We start from the raw sequence: 23218 nt of genomic DNA, 5'->3' as shown, positions 1-23218 counted from the left end.
TTATTTTAGTCAATATGGGTGTGGCAAATTGCTCGGCTTATAGATATAGCAAAAGAGCCCCCTGTTGCTTTTTAAGGTTGCATATATTTTCCCAAGGAGTCCCCGTTAATTCTTACCCAAGACTGCTACGTAGTCCATCTCAACGGGCTGTCTACGGATGGGCGATGTTCTAGTTCGCCATCTTGGATTCCTATGTTTATTTCATGGGTCCTCGCGTGGACACGTGCGCGACGTGCAGCGTGGGACTACACAAACTCTCAAGCTTAATGGGAGTTGTAGTTCACTGGCTCAATACATAGCGGTGTAATGCCCCCGTGTTTTTTTTCTTTAGACAAGAGATGCGCGTTACAGTATAAAAATGTGTGTAGATATGTAAAAAGGGGGGCGGGCATCTCTCCTTGGTGGGGCTGTAGTAGCAGGTGCCTCCACGATGAGTTCACATGGTGCTACTATGGCTAGGGGTGACTCCTGCTAAAGCCGCGGAGGCGCCGACTGTGTAATACAGCGAGCTTATGTCTCTTCCATATTAGGCTTGCGTTGGTATAGCCCGGGACATGTTGGGAGTTGTAGTTGTAAAAACTACAGTGATGCCTTGGTACTACCCGGCACTGCAGTAAATGCTGTGCTTAAGGTCGCGTTGGCCCTGGAAGTATGGTATCCGATTGAATATGGTTGGTCTAGACGCACTGTCGAGTGGGTGTGTTGGTGGTTTCTCTGGAGGGAAGATGGATAATTTATGTTGCCCTTTCCTGTGGATGATTTAAATCTGACTCTTTCTCAGACATCGCTATCCGTAATAAGCGATGGGGAAATTGGTACGGTCCTGGTATGTGCTGCTGATTACTGCACAGCCAGAGTTTGCCAAAATATTTCTTCATTCAGGCCATTTTTATGGCTTTGGAGTCTAAAAATCCAAATTTGTTCCCTTCTTAATAGTAATGCCGCTATATTGCCTCCTCTTTTTGGAATAGTCAACTTTTCTAAAATTGTCCATGCCATTTCATTTTCTGAATGCCCCTTTGACAGGTAGTGCTAGACTAGTGGAGCGGTACATCGTTTTGTCCTTATGTTTGATCAGTGTTCACAGATCCGAGTTTTGATTGTTCTTGTCATCATTCCAATGTACCTCATATTGCACAGGCAATGGATCAAGTACACCACATTGGTGGTGTTGCAATTTGTGAAGGTCCTCTGTTCCCATGGGTATTTCCACCCAATATCTACTGTGGTTGTGTGCTTGGTAAATTTTCCACAGGGGGCATGTCCCAACGTTCTCGGCATATTCCAGAGGGTGTTGGTCCAACTACATTCACTGTATATTGCATTCCCAGGCTTAATGTGACCTTGAACACAGCATCGACTGCAGTGCCAGGTAGCATTATGGCAACACTGTAGTTCTTATAACCACATTTCCCAACATGTCCCGGGCTATACCAACGCACAGCCTAATATGGAAGAGACATTAGCTTGCTGTTTTACACACTCTGCACCTCTGCGGCTTTAGCAGCAGTCACCCCTAGCCATAGTAGCACCATGTGACCTCAACGTGGCGGCACCTTCTACTACAGCCCCACCAAGGAGAGATGCGCGTCCCTCTTTTTACATATTTACACACATTTTTATACTGTAACGCGCAGTGAATCAGCAGACTACAACTCCCATTAAGCTTGAGAGTTTGTGTAGTCCCACGCTGCACGTCGCGCACGTGTCCACGCGAGGATCCATGAAATAAGCATAGGAATCCAAGATGTCGAACTAGAACATCGCCCATCCGGAGACAGCCCGTTGAGATAGACTACGTAGCAGTCTTAGGTAAGAATAAACGGGGACTCCTTGGGAAAATATATGCAACCTTAAAAAGCAACAGGGGCTCTTTTGCTATATCTATAAGCCGAGCAATTTGCCACACCCGTATTGACCAAAATAAAAAACATACGAACGTGAGCAGGCTGCACTGTATTTGCAGCATGCTTCACGGCGGAACGTATATCCTGCCACAAGCATGGTCCCTCTGATCAGAAAGGAACGGCTATACTGTAGACCGACATATGTAACCAGTACCAGTACCCCCAGGAAACAGGGTTTTTCTGGTCACCTATGCACAACAAAATACTGAATAATTAAGATTATTAATACACAGTAGTTCAGCTGTATGAAAAATAACCGCAACATGAACAGACAGCGTGGCATCAGCACAATTAACCAGAATACCAATCCCTTCTCCCCAAGAATGGCTTATGTATTCGCTGGCCAACAACTAGATGGCAATTTTGAATCCTCTTTACGTGAACATTGAAATACAATAGCTGACCCTTTATGGTCTCCATTCCACAGATAAAACTCAGAGTCAGGACAAGAAGAGGACTGGATGCAACTGACCCCAGCCCCTATCCACGTTACCTCCTTTGCTTTGAGTCTAATTGCCTTTTAGAATTGCTGAATTTAGCCTAAGTGTAATATTTCGAATCTAGATGTTACCTCCTTTGCATTGAGGCTAACTGTGTCTTAGTTACCCAGCCACTACCACCTTAATTATAATCCCTCCCCTCGGCACGACACCATACTTATCACGCAAACTATCAGGCCACGACATGCGGTCGCTGCCCTTTGCCAGCCTCTACCTCACCCACATTGCCGTCTTAGGATCCTTATCCTTTACTGTAGGCACTCACCCAGCCAGCACTTCTAAGTCACACCACACTTACACCCACGATTTCCAACACACCCCTCCCTCCACCATGCTCCATTGCTCTGACCTTCCCTCAAATCCTTACCTCAATGACCCAGCCCTGTGGCTTAAGCACGTTTCCACTAAACCTACACCAAATCTTCCATGCACAATACAATACAGGAAAACCAGACTTGGATCTAGACTGCCCCGACCGCCTTGCACTCAGCGCAGCCACACCGCCCTTCTACAGCCCATCCCACCTACACCACCTAACCCCTCCTCATCCACCACACCCACCTCAGCACTCAAGGGAGCCCTTATCAAGGACAGATCCCTCACCGCTCACACCCTTGACATTGCAGACCCAATCACTGTCCAAAACCTTGACTTCCTAGCCATTACTGAAACTTGGCTACATGATGCCTCTGGCCCACTCCTCGCCCTATCCTTACCCAAGGGCTACGCCATTATTAGAAATGATCGGCAATCCAACTTGTCTAAAGGAGGAGTCGCCGCATTCATACACAGCGACAAGATCACTATGAGAACTATTGCCAATGCCCAATTCAGCTCTGCAGAATCTCTATCAGTGAAACTATCCCTCTCACCTACTAACACAGCAAGACTCCACCTTATATACAGACCTCCAGGACCACTTGGCTCATTCACTGACGATGTTACATCTGCCTTGTCTGCCAACACGAAACCTAATTCCCAGGTACTGATATTAGGTGACCTCAACCTTGGCCTCTCCAATCCTAAGGACCACATGGCCACCGAAGTTGCCACTACCCTCACCAACCTAGGTTTCCAGCAGCGCATTCGTGATCCTACCCACAACAAGGGTAGAACGCTCGATTGGTTAGCAGACTTTAATTGCAACACCACTGTCAGCTCCAACACTGCTTGCGCCTAGACTGACCATCACGTCATTACCTTCCTCATGTCAGCCACCAACCCTCAGCCCACACCTACCATAGCCCCCGCTATACCCACCAGAAGTAAAAAGGACATTACCAGGCAGAAATGTCTTACTCTCATCCTCCCTATTTTGAACACCTGCGCCACACAGCACAAGGACCCCACCATCTTAGTAGACACTTTCAACAGTACTCTGCTCAAAACCATTGAGACCATAGCCCCGCTAAAAATTCACAAAGCCAAACAGTCCAACCTGAACTCTTGGTTCACCCTGCAGCTTAACGCTCTGCGCAAAGAAAAGCTAAGGCCGAAGCACTTTGCAAAAGTCATCCTAGTACGACTAATAAAACTTCCCTCCTGATCACCTCACTTAACTATAAGGAAGCCATACTTCAAGCCAAAAAAAAAGACGTATAATCTACGCATATCTCAAACAGAATCCAACACAAGAGAATTATTCAAAATTCTCAAAGAATTAGAATCACCTTCACCTGCCCCTGATTCGTGCACTAAAGACAGCACCTGGTGCAACAATATACAAAATGCACTTCTCAACAAAATAACCACTCTGCAAACTAAAATTAACGCTAAACAAAACTCTCTCCACTCTCCCCTCTTAAGCAAAACACTGCCACCTAAAACAACCACCCCTGACTTTCACTTGCCTTTCAGCTTCACGCCGCTCACCACCCTTGAGGTTGAAAAAATCATCTGCAACTTAAAACCTTCCAACTGCCAAGGGGACTCCTGTCCAGCTCCGATCATTAAGGAATCGGCCCAAGACCTCGCTCCTTTCATTACAACCTTTATCAACTGCTCATTTCAATCGGGAGTGGTCCCTAACAATTTGAAGGATGCTTGGGTCATCCCTCTTCTAAAAAAAACAACCCTAGATCCTGAGGTCCCAACCAACTATAGGCCCAGCACGACGGTCCAGTTTCTCCTAAAAATCTTAGACAGAGCAGCATGTCTACAGGTACAGAACTATCTGGAAACTAAATCTTCTAGGCACTAGACAATCCAGCTTTAAACCTAAGCATGGTACGGAGATAGCCCTTTTAGACCTCAAATCCAAATTGAGGATCTAAAAGACAAAGGTAAACTAGCCCTGCTACTACTATTAGACTTATCCGCTGCCTTCGACTTGGTCAACCACCAAATCCTTTGTCATCATCTGAAAACTGCAGCCCACTTCTCTGACAATGCCACCAATTGGATTAAATCATTCCTGGACAACAGACATATGAGGGTATTCTCCGCTACCTCCTCTGCCGACCCTGCGCCAGTCCCTTGTGGGGTTCCCCCATGGATCGTGCGTATCCCCTACCCTCTACAATGCTTTCACTAAACCCTTGTTTGATGTGCTTGACTATCTGGGTGTCACCTACACCAACTATGCTAATGACACCCAGATACTCATCCCCATCACGGGCGATTACACAGTAGACTCGAAATCCTTAAATGACATATACCATGTCATTCAAACCTGGATGGCACAACATGAGCTCTGTCTTATTGACGATAAGACAGAGCTCCTCATCCTAGGTACGCAGCAAAGACTTAACTCCTTTAATATCGACGGAAACTCCATAAAAGTCTCCAAAGATACAAATAAAAAAAATCGGAATCTACCTGGACTCCCCTCTCTCCCTCCATAAACAAACGAACGCAAACGCAGCCGCCTCTGCCTACACATGCAAGCTGATCACAGCATGTCGCCCTTTTCTTTCTTCTCAGAACTGCATAACCCTTGCTAGGACTTTGGTCATGTCCAAACTTGACTACTGTAATGCACTGTACCAAGGCACTAACCAATGTAACCTTGACAAACTCCAGATCATACTAAATAACGCCATCAGATCAGCCCTCAACATCCCTAGATCAGCCCACATCTCCGAAACTAGGAAGAACCTTCATTGGCTAAAGGATTTCACTAAAATCTCTTGCCCCGACTTACAAATGCGTGAATAAGCAGGCCCCCATCTATCTATCCTCACGGTTCACTCAGTATATCCCACCTCGCTCACTAAGGTCCGCCCATAGCCAAAGCCTACTGATCCCTAGATACAAGCTCCAAACAGCCGGTGGGGCCAGCTTCCCAGTTCTGGCAGCCAAACTGTGGAATTCTGTGCCTCTGACTATCAGAAATCTGCCCTCCCTCAACCTATTCAAACACAAAGCCAAACTATGGCTAGTCACCTCAGACGACCAATTGACACTCTGAAAAATCTGATTACTTATGTATTATTTGTCTAACCTGCAATGTGATCATATTCCAATGTTCAACTTAAATGTTCTTTGTAATGTCATACTGTTATGTAACCACTGTTTCCAAGACATGCGCCCAGTAGCCTCCGGGCCTGGTTTGCGCTATATAATTAAAATAAATACTAAATAACTACTAAATAGACCAAGCATCCACACAGCCTGTTAGGAAGGATCTCCACCCTACAGGTAACATGCCACAATGTAGAAACTATATATATGTATGCACCACTCTGTACTATATCTGCAATACAGTTGACGCAGAGCATTACATATTAGTATAAATTCTCTTGTTTGTAGGGGGTCCATGCAGGAAGTCACCAAATGAAAAGGTGCACCCAGCAAGACTAACACAACGTTTTGAGTACACCGAGTGATATCAGAGGTAACATCATCTTCACTGAGTATGCTAAGTCCCCGCAGAGAAAACTGAATCAGAATACTCCCCTAGCACTATTCCCCTTTGTCCACCATATATAACCCTAGAGGGACCAAGACAAAAGCTGGAACGCCCGTGGGTATCCCGAAGAATCTCCTCGACCCTCCAAGATGTGGAGATTTTTGAAGAAATGATATGGTCACTGAGAATGCAAGATTCTCCATCCTGAAGAAGGCAGCTATTTATAAGTACCGCTGAAACCGGTTGACATATTGAAGAGCTGTGGGGCTGATGACCGCAACTCCGGGACCCTACATACGTTTGATGAGAGGGCTCGAGCAAGCAATACATCATTTTATAACCCCATCAAACAGTGGAAATTCATTTACTGATTGATAGAAAAAATAATCTATTTTATTTTTAATCCTGGACCATCCTGTCAAAACTATTTTAAATATAAAACTCAGACTGGGGGCAGTAATATTAAAAAGGAACACTGATGTGCACCTAATTATTTAGAGCTAGAAAAGTAGTGAGAGAGTTGAGGGCAAGAATCTCTACACCTCTTGTAGGCGGCACACCAACGCGAACTAGGGATGTATGTACCATACATGGGTGCAGGAGATACTCACACATAGGGCCAGACAACTAGCAATAGGGACTTAGACCAAGGAATAACTATTTTTAATCATACAACTACTGTCTAATTTGTGTTACAAGTGTTCGGGCACAGACAAGTAGTGGAAGCTCATTGACTCCCACTGTCATTACCTAAGTATAGAGTCTGCCAAACTCCATAGGCATCATCTCTACATTGTGTCACAGAGCACCTTCAGTGCAGGGACACAGGGAAGTCTTTCAGATTTCCCAAAAGGTTTAAATACCTTCTCTTGGATAAACTACTGTTTCCAAGAGCAGTAAAGTGAAATTGACTTTACTTACATTTGTAATTTTCTAGACCCAGCACAAACTAGCTTACAATAGGGTGCTGGAGGGGCTACTTAGTTATCCCCTTTGTCTAGTTTCTCATGTAACATTTTTATGTTACCCTTTCTACAATTCATGGCTGGTGGCAGTGGTTTACTTTACTACCATTTTCAAAATGGCCATGGTCGTCTTTTTTCCACCATTACTTGTAGGAAAGATCCTTCTTGAGATTTACTCTGCGTGCCAAACTAGGTTTGGTCCCTTTGTTCGTTTTTTTCTATGGCGGGATTCACAAGTGAAGCCTGCCTCTGGCTCCAGTATGTCTGGAAACAGCAGGAAGTGAGGGAGGTGGCCGAAACTCCCTGTGCTTAATCCCCTTGGTTACAGGAATGCACCCAAAGGTGATTGGCCCGTTGGCTGTCCGGCAAGGACAGCCACCCTGCTGTGTGACTGACAGCTAGGCTGGAATGAATGGGAGAAACCTGCATAATAGGCAAGGCTTTTTGGCTTGGAAGGCAGTCACCCACTGGACGAAGCTGAAACTCCTGGACCGTTGGTTTGCCCGGTGAAGCACTGCTGCTGTGCTTCGACTAGAGAAGCCCTGACACGGACGACTTCTCCCCTTGAGTTGGTGGGACCAATCAACTTCAAAGTGAACTCTTCTGGACATCCTCTCTGAGCTGGCTGTACTTCCTTGCTGCTGCAGGAACCGAAGTGCAAGGGAGAGGAACACCAGATTGGATTGCATCACTTTTAAGTCGGACCCGAGCTGCTAGAAGATCCTCCGGACTCCTAGTACGCAGGACTGACCAAGCCTGAGCCACCTCAAAAGAGTGCTGGACCCATGGATGCGAGGAAAGTCCAAAGTGGTATCCGAGAGTCCGCGGTGGTGCCATTTGCTGAGATGCGAGGAGCTGATACCACGAAGTGCCGCTGAATTGAAGTTTGTCCTTTGCTGTCAACGACCGTCCCGTTGTGTTGCAGGAGTTCCCAGAAGTCCTCCCTCTTGTCCCCACGACTGAGGCACATGAACAACAGGATCTGCAGAGCCACACAGGAACAGAAGCCATTTGGAACCATTTCTTCGAACCAAAAGGTACGGTACAGTTTAAGAGAACTTACCTCTTGCTTGGTAGCCTTACATGTTCTCAGTTGAGACTTGTCTTGATTGCTCTGTAGAGTTGCTCACAGCTTCTTTACCCCACAAGCCTGAACAGCTTGTGGCCCTACATTGATTCTAACGTTTTCTACAACTACTCCTAAAACTTTGTGCAAGACGCTTATTCACTTACAAGAAGTGCTTCAGCTCATCTAGACTTTTGCCCAATTGACATTGGCCTGGCCCGGCCCTCTGAATAACTCTTCTTTCCTCTGACATTGTGTTTCTGCCATTCCTTCCAGGAAGGGGTTAACTTACTTTGCATTGAGGGGTTTCAAAAGTACTTACGTGTTTCAGAATAATTGTGTGACCTCTTGTTTTATTCCAATAACACTTTTCTTTTGACATACTTCTAAGTATTGCTCTAAATGCAACAGTGATATATTAATGTCCACAGTGTCCTAGCTAGTTAAGTCACCTGAGGGTGTAGGAAGTGTCTGTGTGCCATCCCAAATGGGTATTTGTTGATTTAGAGACACTAAGTGTGTATTTTGGAGTATATTTGTGTGTTACTAATATATTGCCTCTTCTGAGGAAGGCTTATTCAAACTGACTAAACAATCAAGAAACCTTGAGTATCAGTGTTTATTGGAATCATTGTCACTGCGATTCTCTGTGTAACTTCTCTACTGCTCACATTGACCCCTCTTGAGATGAGCCTGGCTGCTCAATCATGCTACCAACCTGTGTAGTACAGGCTTATACCAAAGGTTGGGTTCCTATTGCCAGGAGGTCAAGGTTGTTGCAGTGCACCCAAAGGGTACTGCATCAATCTTTGCCTTAACAGCAAGTAATAAAACTGAATACATAACATTATAGCACGGTCTGATTTGCTTTGCCAGTTTGAAGGATGATCCTTATATGACCAGGATTCAAAGAGTTTATAAGCTTGAGAAGGGACAATATCTGTCCTCCCATCCTGTATGCTGGGGTTTGAGGTATTTGTGAGGTGAAAGGATTCTCGTATGTTAGAATTCAGTACTGGCTCCATGTGCCTATTTTCATAAAACGCCACAGTTCTTATTGCATTGGCTTATCAAACCCCCTATCAACAGCCCATTTTCTCAACACCGGTAGGTTACCCAATCCAGACTTAATTTCTGTAAAAGAAAATGAACACTGCAAGAGTGCAGACGTAGGAGTCCGACAGTGGTGGCATGGTGATTAGCAAAGACTTATTCAGGCAAAAATAAAGTAAAAACCTATCTCTCCCTAGCTCTACGAGGGGTTTCCTCGCCTCTACTAAGGAAGGAATCGGTCAGAATGTCCAAGTAAATAGAAAGAGTTCATTATCGTGTCAAAACACCTACTTCTATCTCTCACACTTGTAACTAATAAGAAAAGGTTAGTGGTTCTTCTTGGTCCGGAAGAATGACCCCCTTCTTCTGGACAACGTGCCACAGTTCCAATCGTAGGGGGACTTTCGCCTGTGGGAACTATTCGTCTCCAGGTCTCAGTTTCCTTCCGAGGAAAACAAAGTTCCAGCTTGTGGTGCTTCCACCATGTCCAGGTTTCAGTTCCAATTCAAAAGAAAATGTTCCGACTTGCACATCATTCCTTATTGACCATAGTTTCGTTTAACTATTGGGTTCCTAGAGAATGCCTCCCTTCTCCAGGTATTCTATTGTCAATGTGCTCAGTGTCAGGGTAATGACTCCCTTACGCGGGTCTTCATTCCGATTGGCTTCAAGATACTATCTCCCTATTTCCACTACCCCCTTCCTGTGTAAACTCCTGGAGAAGCTGGTCCTCCCCCAACTTACCCTCCACACTGATCTTGTTGGTCAAGTACTGTGATCGGTAGCATGATTAGTGAAAAGGAATAATTTTAACAGGATCCATCTAAGTACTGTGATATATGTAGATTTGGTCTAATCTTAATTTTTATTTATTCTTGGATTTTATAATGTGTGATTTATGAAATGACTTATGAAACGAAATTGCTATAAAAGTTTTTGTAATTGTGTTTAAATCAATTGTTGAGTTAAATGAATCTGCAATTGTGTACAAATAATTGTTGATTCTGAAGATATGAAGTAAAGTTTGGTAAAGGTTTTTTTTTTGTTTATTTGCATTGGCTGAAATGAAACCTTTCAAACATATACAACATAAGAAGTATCAAGATACATAAAGCCATAGAAAATTAAGAAAAAATGTTAAAACAGACAAACAAGCAGTACAGACGAAATCGAACATCTGCCCAACAAAAGTAAGTAAAATGTCAAAACTTGCAGGGCTTGCAAAAGGTAACAAATAAAAAAATGTCTTCTTGGCAGATCAGCCACACTTATCTTAGGAGGGAGAGAGCTGTAGGAAGGTACAAACAACTTGTAGCATACACATGGGCCAAAGAAACATGTACACATGCTACAGTTGTATGAAAATAATGGTTAATTCAATATATACACAAGGCAAATATCTTCAGATAAGGCAAGTACTATCATAGACAGCAATAGAAAACCAAGCAATAATTCACATACTACAGTGTAAAAAGACGTATAGAATGAAAACAATTCAAGGATAAGCAAAACAGCATTTCGAATAACTCAGTATATTCTGTTTCAGGAATAAAATGAAGTTGCAGTGCTACATAAGCAGGTAAGCACATTTTAGAGCGTATGGTTACTTTTTAGAATGGTATCAGCAAGTAAGAAAGAACTCAGCAATTACTTTTCAGAATGGCCGTATGCAATTCAAAGTAAATAAGATAAGTTTAGTTACGGGTCCCACCTAAGCAGTTAAGCACAATTCAGAGCTTATAATTACTTTTCAGAACATTGGAAATTATTCTAAGATCAGTAATTACTTTCAAGTTACTTTCTAGAATAGTAAAACAATTCAAAGGTAAGTAATAAACTTTTGAATATTTTTCAGGAGGGCCTTATGCACTTTTAAGGCAAGTAATAACTTTGTAACACTTTCAGATCCTTACGAGAGAAACACCAACACAAGTTAAGTTACTGTAGCAATAATTTCACAGAGCCTAGGCTTCAGGAGTCCTTCTCTATCTTGTTCGGAGTCCCTTTCAGGGTCAGAATGAAGGTCAAAAGGCAGGCACAAGCTGTAGAATAGGCAAGAATTCCTGTGGAAAACTTTTGTAAGCAATAGGTAACATGTTTTGTGAAGAAAATGTATCTGAGATTTCAGAGAAGTCTCCCTGAATGCGCCTAAGCGTTAGGCCTGGGCAAACGTGTATGGGCGAACTCCCAAACATACGAATCATCACCCTAGCAACACAGGAGCAGCAGAATGACTAGGTAAGTATTCCAGGGAGTTCCACAGTAACTGAAAAGTGATGAAGATAAAGCTGGACGCCTTGACGATTCAGCAGCTGTAGACCCGGTGGGTTGTTCCTTGGGCGTGGTGTTAAAAGGAGAGGCACTGGAAGGGATATCACAGCAGCAGTCGATAAAGGGGGCTCCCAGCAAAGGATTTTTCATGCGCCAACTTAGATCTGTGGTCTTGGCGCCTTTTCCAGGACACCAGATGAACAGTAACCGCCTGATCAATTCTTCTTGCATACTCGTTCCAGCACTCTGATGAGGGAACTTTTGAGGAGTCAAATCTTGCTTCTGGGTGTCCGGCCGGAGTCCAGCAAATTTTCAGGAGGATTTGTTGTTCAGAAGACTATGCACTGCACTTGGGTCAGAGGTCCCAGGGTATTGGCGGTTTGCAGTCCAGGAAAGTCGCAGCACGTCATCTGATAAGCACATTTACAGGTCTTAAGGCATATTGGTCCCATCGGCCAAAAGGAGGGGGCGGGAGTCCTTTTTCGGAGCTCCCGTAACACTTTAAACGAGGGGTCGTGCAGCAGCGTTTACACAGGAGAACATCTGTGGTAGTCTGGAAGTGACTGCAAACGGCTTTTCTTCTGCATCGGTTCTTCAGTTCCAGTAGTCAGCTTATCTTCAGCCTCGAAGATTCAGCCTTCTTATGCAGGAACCCACACAGCTTCTGCATACTAGCCCTGCAGTTTACAGAAAGGGGTGGGTGGCTGTCCAATCAGGACAGGCAGCCTCCCAGTAGGAACTGGATTCTGGGAGGCACACAAGACAGAAATCTGCAGAGTTCGACTCCTATCCCATTTCCTGTCTTCCCAGACACTCTGGAGCCTTGGTGGGCTTCACAAAGCAATCCCACCCAAGACAAACCAGGACCTCACTCACACAGTATGGCAGAAGGAGGACCAAGAAAGGACAACCACACAAGAAAAGGTGAAAAAAGAAATGAGCCACCATATTGGAACAAAGTGACCCTCCTGTACATAGCCGCAGCTATGAATACAGCCTGCGGTGGAAAATAGCACAAAGGTCAGTAGAGCACGTCCACTGCCACCAGTCATAACTACGGCTTGTTACTGTAACAGAATTGTTCCAACGCTGAGAGAAAGGGGATATTAGGTAACCCTTCAGCACTCTCATAAGGAAAAGGCTAGGAAGGATACAATATATACCTCTAATCTTGAGAACACTAGTTCTCAAGAAATACAAAAGGAATATAAGAGCCCAAAGGGCTGCCAGGAACACCGACCCATAGGGTGCTGTGTGCTGCTAAAGTAAAACACAGATGCATTTAAAAAGGTATGGAAGAAAGCAAGACTCCCTAAAATAAAGTAAAACATATTGAACAGAGTTCCCATGATCAGAGCCAGAAAGAACGAATGAGGGGAAAAAGGTTCCCCTCATTCAGGAGAACAAGAAAAAGGTCCATCCATAAGTCCAGTAAAAAGTGCTGGGTATCTCACTAGGAGAAGGGATTGAGCATACAACTGATAGATGACCACTACTTGAATCTCTGAAGCTTGTGCAACAAGATTAACATTTACATGAGTTAATTTCTTACCATAAATCTTTGACACACTATGATAAACACTTTGAAATGCATTTTGTAGCAAGAGCCTCGCTGGCATTCAGATTAACGCATCAAGCAGCGCTCTTACCGTGAATCTCTTTAATGCGCAGAGTGTTTTGATGAAGTCTATGCTTCAAAATGATTTGCTCAAGGTAGTAAAATGTCTTTTTATGCAGGACCTAAAATTAAGGTCAAAATAAGGGTTATGGGTTATTTACATGATTAAGTCAGAAAGTGTTAGACAGAGAAAGAATGTGTTACTGGCACCTATTTCACCCTCACAAGAAGAACATCGACTGTTTGCAGGAACTTCAATGAAATGATTACCTGGAGGAGAATGCGAAAGCTGCAGAGGGTGCATTTACTCTCAAAACAAAATCGGAGAACAGTAGCCTTTAAAACTCATATTGAATCCTTCCTGAAAAATAGCAGTGGTTCCTAAAGATCTGAATTGGCCATTCAACAAAATACTTCTCTACAATATTGTGATAACCTCCTGGCAATAGGAACCCAATTTATGGTATAAGCTTGTACTACACAGGTTGGTAGCATGTTGAGTGGTCAGGCTGATCTCAAGAGGGGTCAATGTGAGCTGTAGGGGAGTTACACAGATTCACAGTGACAAGTATTCAAATAACCTTTTACACACAAGGTTTCTCGATTAAACAATTATTAATTTAACAATCAGTTAAGTAAGCCTTCTTCAGAAGGGGCAATATAATGGTAACAAACAAATACACTTCAAAATACACACTCTTAACAGTTCTAAATCAGTAAGTACCCTTTTGAGATGACACACAGACACTTCTTACACTGGACGAAGGAACCCCACGGAGGAGGAGAGTGAACCCCTGCCTGACCTCCTCAGGGGACAACCTTTAGATGGAAAGATGGCAGGAGTTAATCTCTCTTCTGATCTGACACTGGAACACAGGAGGAGTGTAAGAATCTGTTAAATCAGTTTGTCCCTCTGTTTTCACTATCACCAGGCTTGACCCCTTGGGGCCAGAGCGAGATTCTCACTGGTGACTGTTTACCTGTTAAAAGCAGAGGTTACAGAATGTCAGACCATGTAAGAACCCACATAAAGGAAGGTCAAAAAGATGCTTGATCTTGGGGTAATAGAGCCGTCTTCTACAAGCCCATGGTCTAGTCCAGTTGTGCTAGTACCAAAGGCAAGATCCAAGGAGTTGAGATTCTATGTGGACTATAGAACTCTTAATGCAGTCACCACGACTGATGCTCATCCTTTACCTAGGACAGATGAGCTGGTGGACAAACTTGGTTCAGCCAAGTACCTCAGTACAGTTGACCTTACTTCAGGCTATTGGCAAATAGCTCTGACAGACCATGCCAAGGAGAAAACTGCATTTCCAACCCCAGAATGCTTCTACCAATTTAAGGTTATGCCTTTTGGACTAAAGAATGAACCTGCTACATTCCAAAACATGGTAAATCATGTTCTGAATGGGATGGAGAACTTCTACATGGCATACCTGGATGACATTGCAGTGTTCAGCCCTAGTTGGAAGGAACATATTAACCACTTAGGATAGGTATTGCAGGCTAATCTGACCATAAAGGCAAGTAAATGTCAAATTGGTCAGAGTAAAGATGTCTACCGTGGACATGAGGTAGGAGGAAGTGAAATAAGGCCATTGCCTAGAAAGGTACAAGCTGTACATGACTGAGCCACTCCTACTACTCAAACCCAAGTGAGAGCCTTTCTAGGTCTCACTGGTTATTATAGGAACTTCATTGAGAACTATGGGACCATAGCTTCTCCCTTGAATGTGATCTCCTCACCCAAATCCCCAAAAAAGGTCAGGTGGAATGAGGAGTGCACTAATGTTACGCTCACCTGGTATCCATGGGGACGCCACCCAGCCCTGGTTGGATGATTTTCACTCTCGAACCCTCTCCCGGTCCCTTGGTAATGCCTCTGGTTAAAGATGGGTCTGCAATATAGGAGAGCTGGATTCAATACCAGATTGTCTTTATATTTTCCCACCTCCCTTGGCCTCAACTCCTTCCTCGCCTTAATATTGTAAAAGGTGGATTCTGCGTCCTGCTCCTCGTGGCAGGGGCGCGTAGATGTGCGGCGAGCAGCGACCAAGTTACTTCACTGGTGCAAGCCCCCCTGTGGGAAGGCAGGCCTGCTGCGACTCTGTAGGTTTGCTGCTTTACAGTCTTTATATGCAGTTCTTAAGTTCCTCTTAGTTCAAATAATGTCTTGCTTCTTTCCTTTTAGGTATGGAAAGGTATTTTTGTGTTGTCATTCAGTTTGAAGATGAGAATGGGCCGGTAGGCGAAAGCGCGGTGTGCGCGATGATGTCCGGTGAGTAATGCACGATTGCTCGGCGCTGTTTCGCCTTTTATATTGCTAACCTGTGTCTTTTCTCTCCTTGCAGGTTGCAATGTTCCTCGCCGAGCGCCGTAATGTTCCAGCAATGATACTGACCAGGAGAGGACTACCCAGGTAAGAATTGTGTGGCTTTCTTCATTCAGGAGGAAACGTGAGTAAACGCTTACTAATGCTGTCTTTCTTTCTCCTCTTTCCAGGTTATGGTATTCCAGTATGCATGCAGTGCCGGATGATGGAGTTCGTACCTTCAGGTGAGTGGAACTGAAGTCAGCGATGGATTTAAGACAGGATACTGTTCCAGGTAAGTTTCGTTGTGTTCTTTCTCTCTCTGCAGGTCCTTGGTTTCAGGTAAACTGGCATCAAAGAACTGGACACGGTGAGCGTTACGCTGCCCACAGCAGAATAGCACAAAGCATGTTCTGTTTGGGTGTGGTTTAAATAGTCTCAAGTAAAGTAGTCCAGGTAAAATAGTCCCAGGCCTGCCACACCCAAAAGACTAGACCGCATAGTTCAGTTCCTTGTAACTGAGCTATGTGTGTGCCTCCATGTTGGCTGAACCCCTCCCCCCCCCACCCCCCAAGTTAAATAGTCCCATCTAATGTTGGTCTTCATGATGGTTATGAGCCTGGCGCCAAAGGCGCCAGGACTGACTCCAAGAGAGTCTTGGATGAGGACTTAAGGCCTTTGAACTGGCCCTAACTGGAAGGCTGACTTGCCAGTGAGGGCCAGGGGCAAGGGTCATGACAACTAAGGCATTTGAAGGAGGACTTAAGAAAGCCCTTTGTCAAGCTCCAGTCTTAAGCTCCTGAATACAACCAATCCTTTATTGTACAAACTGATGCTTCCAATACAGGTATATGTGCAGTTCTGAGTCAGCTGGATGAGAAAGGCAGGGAACACCCAATCTGCTTCATCAGTAGAAATCAGAAGGAACCCGAGACAAGGTGGGCAACCATAGAACGTAAATGTTTTGCTATTGTGTGGTCTTTGAAGAAGTTTAGGCCATACTTGTATGGATCTACTTTTGTGATTCAAACAGACCACCAACCCTTGAGATGGTTAATGCAGATGAAGGGGGAACTTCTAAGTTGTTAATATGGTCAATCAGCCTACAGGGGTTTGATTTTACCATTGAAGACAGGTCATGGTGTAATCACCAAAACGATGATGTCTCCCCAGAAAGTATGACCGACTGGAGTAAGGAGATTCATCCAGGAGTGGATTAAATCCTCCTGTCCCTTAGACTGGGGATGGGGTTGGGGGATAGAGGGTGGGGGGGAGCAAGTGTTAGGGAGAATTCTCAGAAATGTGCTAATTCCCTCCACCTTAGAGACCCCAGCAACTTGATTTTAGGGACTTGATTTTCTTTACTGGAGAAAGTGAGATCCTTTTTCTCCACACTCATGTATTTTAATGTAATTTTGTTGCATGAGAATCTAGACAAAAGGGGATACTACGTAACCCCTCCAGCACCCTACTGTAAGATAGTGTGTGCTGGGTCTAGAAAGTTACAATGGTAAGTAAAGTCTATTTCACTTTACTGCTCTTGGAAAAAAGAGGTATTTAAACCTTTGGGAAATCTAAAAGACTTCCCTGTGCCACTGCACGGAAGGTGCTGTGTGACAATGTAAAGGATGATGCCTATGGAGTTTGTCAGACTCCATAACCAAAAGAAACAGAGTTCAAAATCACATTAAAATACAGGAGAGTGTGGGGAAAAGGGTCTTACTCTCTCCAGGTACAAAAAATCAAGTCCTCAAAATCCAGCAAAGTTGCTGGGGGTCTCCAAGGTAGAGGGAATTAGCACATTTCTGAGAATTCTCCCTAACAATGATATATGCCTAGAATCAAAAGTTGTACTACTCGTGCCAGTTCCCACAAATAAACAAAGAAATGTCAATAACTGAGGTAAATTAATCCGACTAAAGGCAAACTAGAGCCAACACATAACATGTTTATTATCCAGTTTGTCTAGCAATACTTATAAAACTGCTATGGATTATATACAGTTTTCAGGGATTAGCTCTGGTTTGGTCACCGATTTCAGATTATACAAATTTAACAAACACAAAGCTTGGTATGCAATAGAACGTTACAAATACATTTGAAACATTCTAGCCCTTACATGTTTGTGTTTGTAATTTGCATTTGTGCATACGGCAATAAAATGCTGACTGTGACCCAGTAAGTCCTCTAGGTATTACAAGAAACAATTAACAGAGAAACAGCAAGAGAAAACATACATATACCACAATAAATATAAAAATACCATGATGAAAGTAGTTTGTCAGCAATCTATCCAGCACAAGCCTTATGTCTGAACGGAGTGAGACTAAACTTAAGTAATCTATGGCCATTTTTGACAACTAGTCTAGTTTGTCTCTACTTGGCTGCGTTAGACTTGCTTCAGATGGATTCTCTTAATTATCTAAACAACGGTTGGCCAAGGCAGTAATTATCAGAGAATCTTAACACAACATGTTACATTAACAGGACTCGTTTTAAATTGTACTCTTTGAAATCTGGACAGTTTCACAGAAAACGACCATGCTGAGCTTCATAGTTCTACTAGTCACAAATAATATGCTCAGGCAAAGGCTTACACACAAAAATTAACTTGGAACCCAAATGTGTGAATAATATGACTCCAAACGTCTCCCCTTGTTTCTAGGAGAATCTGAAATATCAGGATAGTCCTTTGCACCCCAAGAACATCAAACAAGTAATATGTTATATGTCCTGGGATGCTGAAACAATAACTTGAAAAAGTTACCAAATATGTTATTTCCATTCACAAAGAAGAGATTTAAAGGGATTCATCCACAAGCATCTACTGAAGTGACCAAAAACCAATAGTCCAGAAGGATAATCTGGTTTTCTTCGCTCAACTCAATTATGGTTTTAGCCCGAATGGACACTAGCCATCGGTTTGAGGACCAATGGTCATAAATAAAAGTCCCTGGGAGAAAAGCAAACATTAAAAGGATAAAGACAATCCTACCTTTTGCCGGATTTGCACAACAGCTTTCCAGAAATCCTTTGCTTCAACTCTATGGCAATCATCACACATCTGAGACTGGATCACATATTCCACGATAAACACCTGCTGAAGGATGGCTCCATTTAGGACCTAAAAAAGCATTTTTCCTGTTAAGATTTGTTTATGTATGAAATTAACCAATGTTTTCCCATTTTTATTTCTAGTAAATCTTATTTCTTCAGTACACCTAAACTAGTGGATCCCAAAGCATTTTGTCATGAAATTTTGATTTCTCAAAAGACTTACATTTTCAGTACACCTTTTTGTCTTGGCAGTCAGATGACATGCGTCCTGACAGTGAGGAATAAGGCAATCTTCAAAGTACAGAACATTTTAAAATAAGGCACAATCCATGATGTTCCGAACTTAGAAAAATATGGGTTTTGGTAGGTCAGTCAGCACGGATATCTGCAGCACAACAATTATATTTTGTTGGAGCTTTTCGATATTAAAATTCATGCTCTTTTATTTGATCAATTAGGTCCATCTTAAGAGCATACTTTATAAATCATTATCCTTAAACAGAACCTTATGGTAACACATAGAAATTCAAACCAGTTATATGGAGAGTCACTATCCTTGAAGGTGTATTGATTGTATCATCTACTTACCTCTTTTTGAATAGTTAATTTGACTTTAAGTCTCTTCGAGTGGGGTTCAGTCCAAACAAAGCCTGCATCTATCAGCCGCACCTATAGATAGCAAGATAAACAAGGACACTGTACCAACACATTTAGAAGAGGCACACATGAGAAAATAATTAAAAGTAAATATGGAATCAAAATCACTATATTATTCTTAAAGAAATTATATATTGAGTAAATTCTGGTCCTGAAGTATTTACTTTCAAGCATGAAGAAATATTATACTGGGACAGAATTGGAGTTCAAATTTACAAAATCAATTATTTGCTCAAGTATCTCCCTCGCGCAGAATAATGTTCTGCTTCATAGGATGAGTCGCAAGAGCAAACATGACTGGAAGAGGACATACAAAATGGTGTGACAGAAGAGCAAGAAATAAGAGGAAACCAACATTGAGAAATGTGATTGACAACTTTTTGGATTCAAATGGCAGGACAGAATAGGTGATTTGTTTGATTAGGTCTGTTGCAAGAGTACTTTACCTCCTGGGATGAACTGGGACCAAAAGTGGTGCTGGACTTTTATTTTTTTAATTTAATTTTTTAAACATGGGCCCTATTTCCAACTGGCCCATATTTCACAGAACAAACCGCAGTCTGCCCCTTTAATAATGCTGTCACCTAATGGGCCACTGGCAGTAGCGCGGTCGCCTGAGTGATTAGTTGAGTCAACATATTTCTTACCTATATTCTGCACTTTAAACAAAATGCCTATACTCCTTTGTTCTCTCCCTTTTGTCACAATACCTGTTAGGTTAGATTTTCATATTTATGCAAAATTTCCCTCACTTGTGATACCTCCCCAAGAACTTTTTGCTGGACTTGAGGATTACTTTTCTATCTTCCCGAGTGAGTGGTAACCTTCCCCTCCCCGCCCCCCCAACTCACCCTTTCTGTTAATCTTTTTAAGGGTGTCCTTTTTATAACTCGTCATACTTTATTTTGGGAATTATACTTTCCTACTTTTGGGCATCTGCATTTCCTATTGCAGCATAAACCACTTTCTGTGCAGTGTTGCTCGGGTGCCCCTTGTGTTAACTACTGTGGTAGGAGAATACGTGTTATCCTTTCTTCAATTCACATTGTGAGATTAGGGAAACATCCAAAAAGACCGAGTTTATAATCCTGAATGGGAGAATTGGCTACAGGCTTCCAACCCCAATCCTGAGATTAGTACACCCAGTTAGGACAGATTTTCTAAAGTCCACCCAAGGGCTTCATAAAACTAGACATTAGGACATACAGTAAACTCCCAACTCTTAGTCCACACCTGTACAGCTGGTAGCATGGGCAGAGCAGTCAGAGGTATCTTTGGGGGGGGGGGGTCACCACCGGAGAATCAGTAATGAGTCCATCCGATTCATCACAATTAGCAATTATGCCTGAAAGGTTTTGTGCGAAGACTGGGTTGTAGGATGGTGGCCTATAAAAAAGTAGTAAGGAGAGGTTGGTTTGGTGGATCAGGGGTCTTTTATAATCCAGACAATCCATTTCAGACGAAGTAGAGATTTTGAGGTGTTCCTTGTGGTCATGGCGATACATCATCTTTTGCCGGTCCAGTTGATTTGGAGGAGTTTGAAGTTTGGGGGATGGATTTGAGTCCTATTACCCTCTAGCCATCGGACAACCATGTTTCTGTTATGTCGAGCATGTTGGATCTTCCGCTAAGAATTTCGTGAATCTCAGTTCTGTGTTTAGGAGATGGAGCGGGCATCGGTCAGACTGATATCCATCAAGTCTTCTGACTATTGGACGCCCTCTGATGCTTCCATGTTCTGTGTGCGAGTCTTGGACCTAGTGGTCAGATGGTAGATAGGTTGTGGGGTGGTCACCGGCATAGAGTCTGATGTTTCATTGTTAAACAGGTCCATTAGGTTACAGGGCAAGTGATCCATTTCATACGATTAACAAGAATGTGGCTGTTGGGTGGTCTGTGGTAATGAAGTGAGTGTATAGGTTTGGTGTGGTACTTCAGGTCATGCGGTATCTGCATCTGTGCCATGATGAGTGTTCCCAAAGTTGTTGGCTGTGGGGGGTTTGTAAGATGCTGGTTCTTGTCCTCGTGTATCTGGTTTCCCCGAGTTGATTCGCAAAGTGTGTTCCGTGAAGGGGCACGGGGTATGTCAGTAAGTGGAAAGGTAGCGTTTTGGATCTGGCTTGTAGTCTTTCTCGCCCAGAGGCACATGGGTCATCGATGCTTGGGGTTGTACATCCGAGCCAGCCAGTGGAAAGCTGGGCAGTGTTTGTAGTATTGGTGGTGCTCCTGTTGGTTAGTTCCCTTCTGACGTGGCTATTCCTCCGTCGGTGTCCCACTCTCACTGTGCAGTGTTGTACACTTAGGTCTGGGAAACAAAGATAGTGACGCGACAATACTATACTATTGTGTGCTAACTCTGATGGTGCCTGGGTTCATGGAACAAGATAATTCGATTGCAGAACTAATATAAAAGGAACCCTGGGAAAAATATACAGTAATGCAATGTGCTTTTTAGCTATGCCCATAGGTGAACATATAGTATGACCTAGAACAAATGCAGCATGCTTTCCCAGAGTTAGTTAGATGTGTAACAAAGTGTAAAACACTGCAAGACTTTGTTACGGATATCTAGCTGCAAGCAATAAGGAGCATAATATGTGGCAACGTACTTACAAAGAAACTCCCAGTTCTGAGACACAATGGTATACAAAATTGAAAAACAACGTGCCCTCTAATGGATACTTAGCGCATCACATCGAAACCCAACACCACTGTGGTATAAACAGAACACTCGGATATGAACCAGCAGCACATAAAAGGAACAATGAAAAGATGTGGAATGCAACAAGGCAAAATGCACAGAAAAACAATCTGTTTTTAGTGATGTCTATGTTTGAGTGCAACAGAGGAGAATTTAGAAACCAATCAGTACACTTAAGGGATGGTTATATGCAACTAGATGCAAGCCTTTTAATAGAAACAACAGGGTGTGAGCAACATGGAGTGTAAATGTGTTGATATGCCTTCACAGGGGGCACGCAGATGTCAAAAAACAATAGTAAAGGAATGAAATAAGTCAATGCATCATTTTAGGAAAGCCAAGGTGCAACTACAATGTAATGCACCTTCACAGGAACCTAGATATGAAACAAAGTAGTGTATATACCACACAGTGTAGTCTTGGGGATACCTACATGTGAATAGAACGCAATGCCTTTCACAGCAGTATATGTCACAAAGGCATACAAAGTGTAAAATTTCAATGCAACACCCTAGTGAGGCCCAGGTAAAGAACAAAACGGTACATACAATTAAATTCAAAATTCATGTGCCATCCCAGAACAGCCAGATTCAAAGCACAATAGAACACGCTATGTGCTTTTTAGGGAGGCCTATGTCTAAACTTGACAAAATTTCAATTTACAGACAACGCCACATGCTTTCTTATGGGTAATGTGACAAATCTTGGGAATTCATCCAGGCTCCCCAAAGGGGAGCCCCCCATTGAGGCTAGGGATATGATCCCGCTCCCCAACACACAGCCCCCCAGGGTTTAAGGCAAGTGGGACCTCACCAGGAGAGACTCCCCCCCCTTTGGGGACAAAGACTCACGTTCCTGTCAGGAACTTCCTAAGAAACCTGACAACAGTATCTCTTCAAATACATCCAGTAAAGAAATGTATGAAGAACATAGCAAAATGTGTTACTATTGTATCAGGGATCACCTCGAAAAACTCACCCAAAATATTACAAATGTAGTCAAAAGGGAGTGTACGCCGGTGCAAAAAGTAAGGCAGATTTATTCATGGACCCAGACGCAGCTGGGACAGCAAATTCAAACAGATCATGGCACAGAACTGAGTGAAAAGGCGCTCTCATGGAAACGCCTCTAAATCTAGAACTTTTATTCAATGCTAAGTAATTAGCATTCGTGATTGTAAAACATGAAACAATCTCCCCACACAAAGCTGATTGGTGTTCGCACTTTGAACCCTTATAGAAAAGCATACATTATGTTCA

The 23218-nt window shown here is 43.2% G+C and overlaps 1 protein-coding gene across 2 annotated transcripts in view; it reads right to left on the bottom strand.

The window, feature by feature from the left end:
* NMD3 (NMD3 ribosome export adaptor) overlaps window positions 1-23218 on the bottom strand; it is a 379934-nt gene that overhangs the window by 287752 nt on the left and 68964 nt on the right. For both annotated transcript variants that reach the window (XM_069618472.1, XM_069618471.1), the window contains 3 exons: window positions 19190-19270; window positions 18540-18668; window positions 13262-13352 (listed from right to left, as the gene is read on the bottom strand). In XM_069618472.1, coding sequence (XP_069474573.1) covers window positions 13262-13352; window positions 18540-18668; window positions 19190-19270 — 301 coding nt within the window. The remainder of the gene's footprint in view (window positions 1-13261; window positions 13353-18539; window positions 18669-19189; window positions 19271-23218) is intronic.

Source organism: Ambystoma mexicanum, chromosome 10, assembly GCF_040938575.1.
Source record: "Ambystoma mexicanum isolate Mex_15411 chromosome 10, UKY_AmexF1_1, whole genome shotgun sequence".
NCBI classification, from domain to species: Eukaryota; Metazoa; Chordata; class Amphibia; order Caudata; family Ambystomatidae; genus Ambystoma; species Ambystoma mexicanum.
The sequence above is the reverse complement of the archived record's forward strand: the minus strand, read 5'-3'. Positions and strand labels throughout refer to the sequence as shown.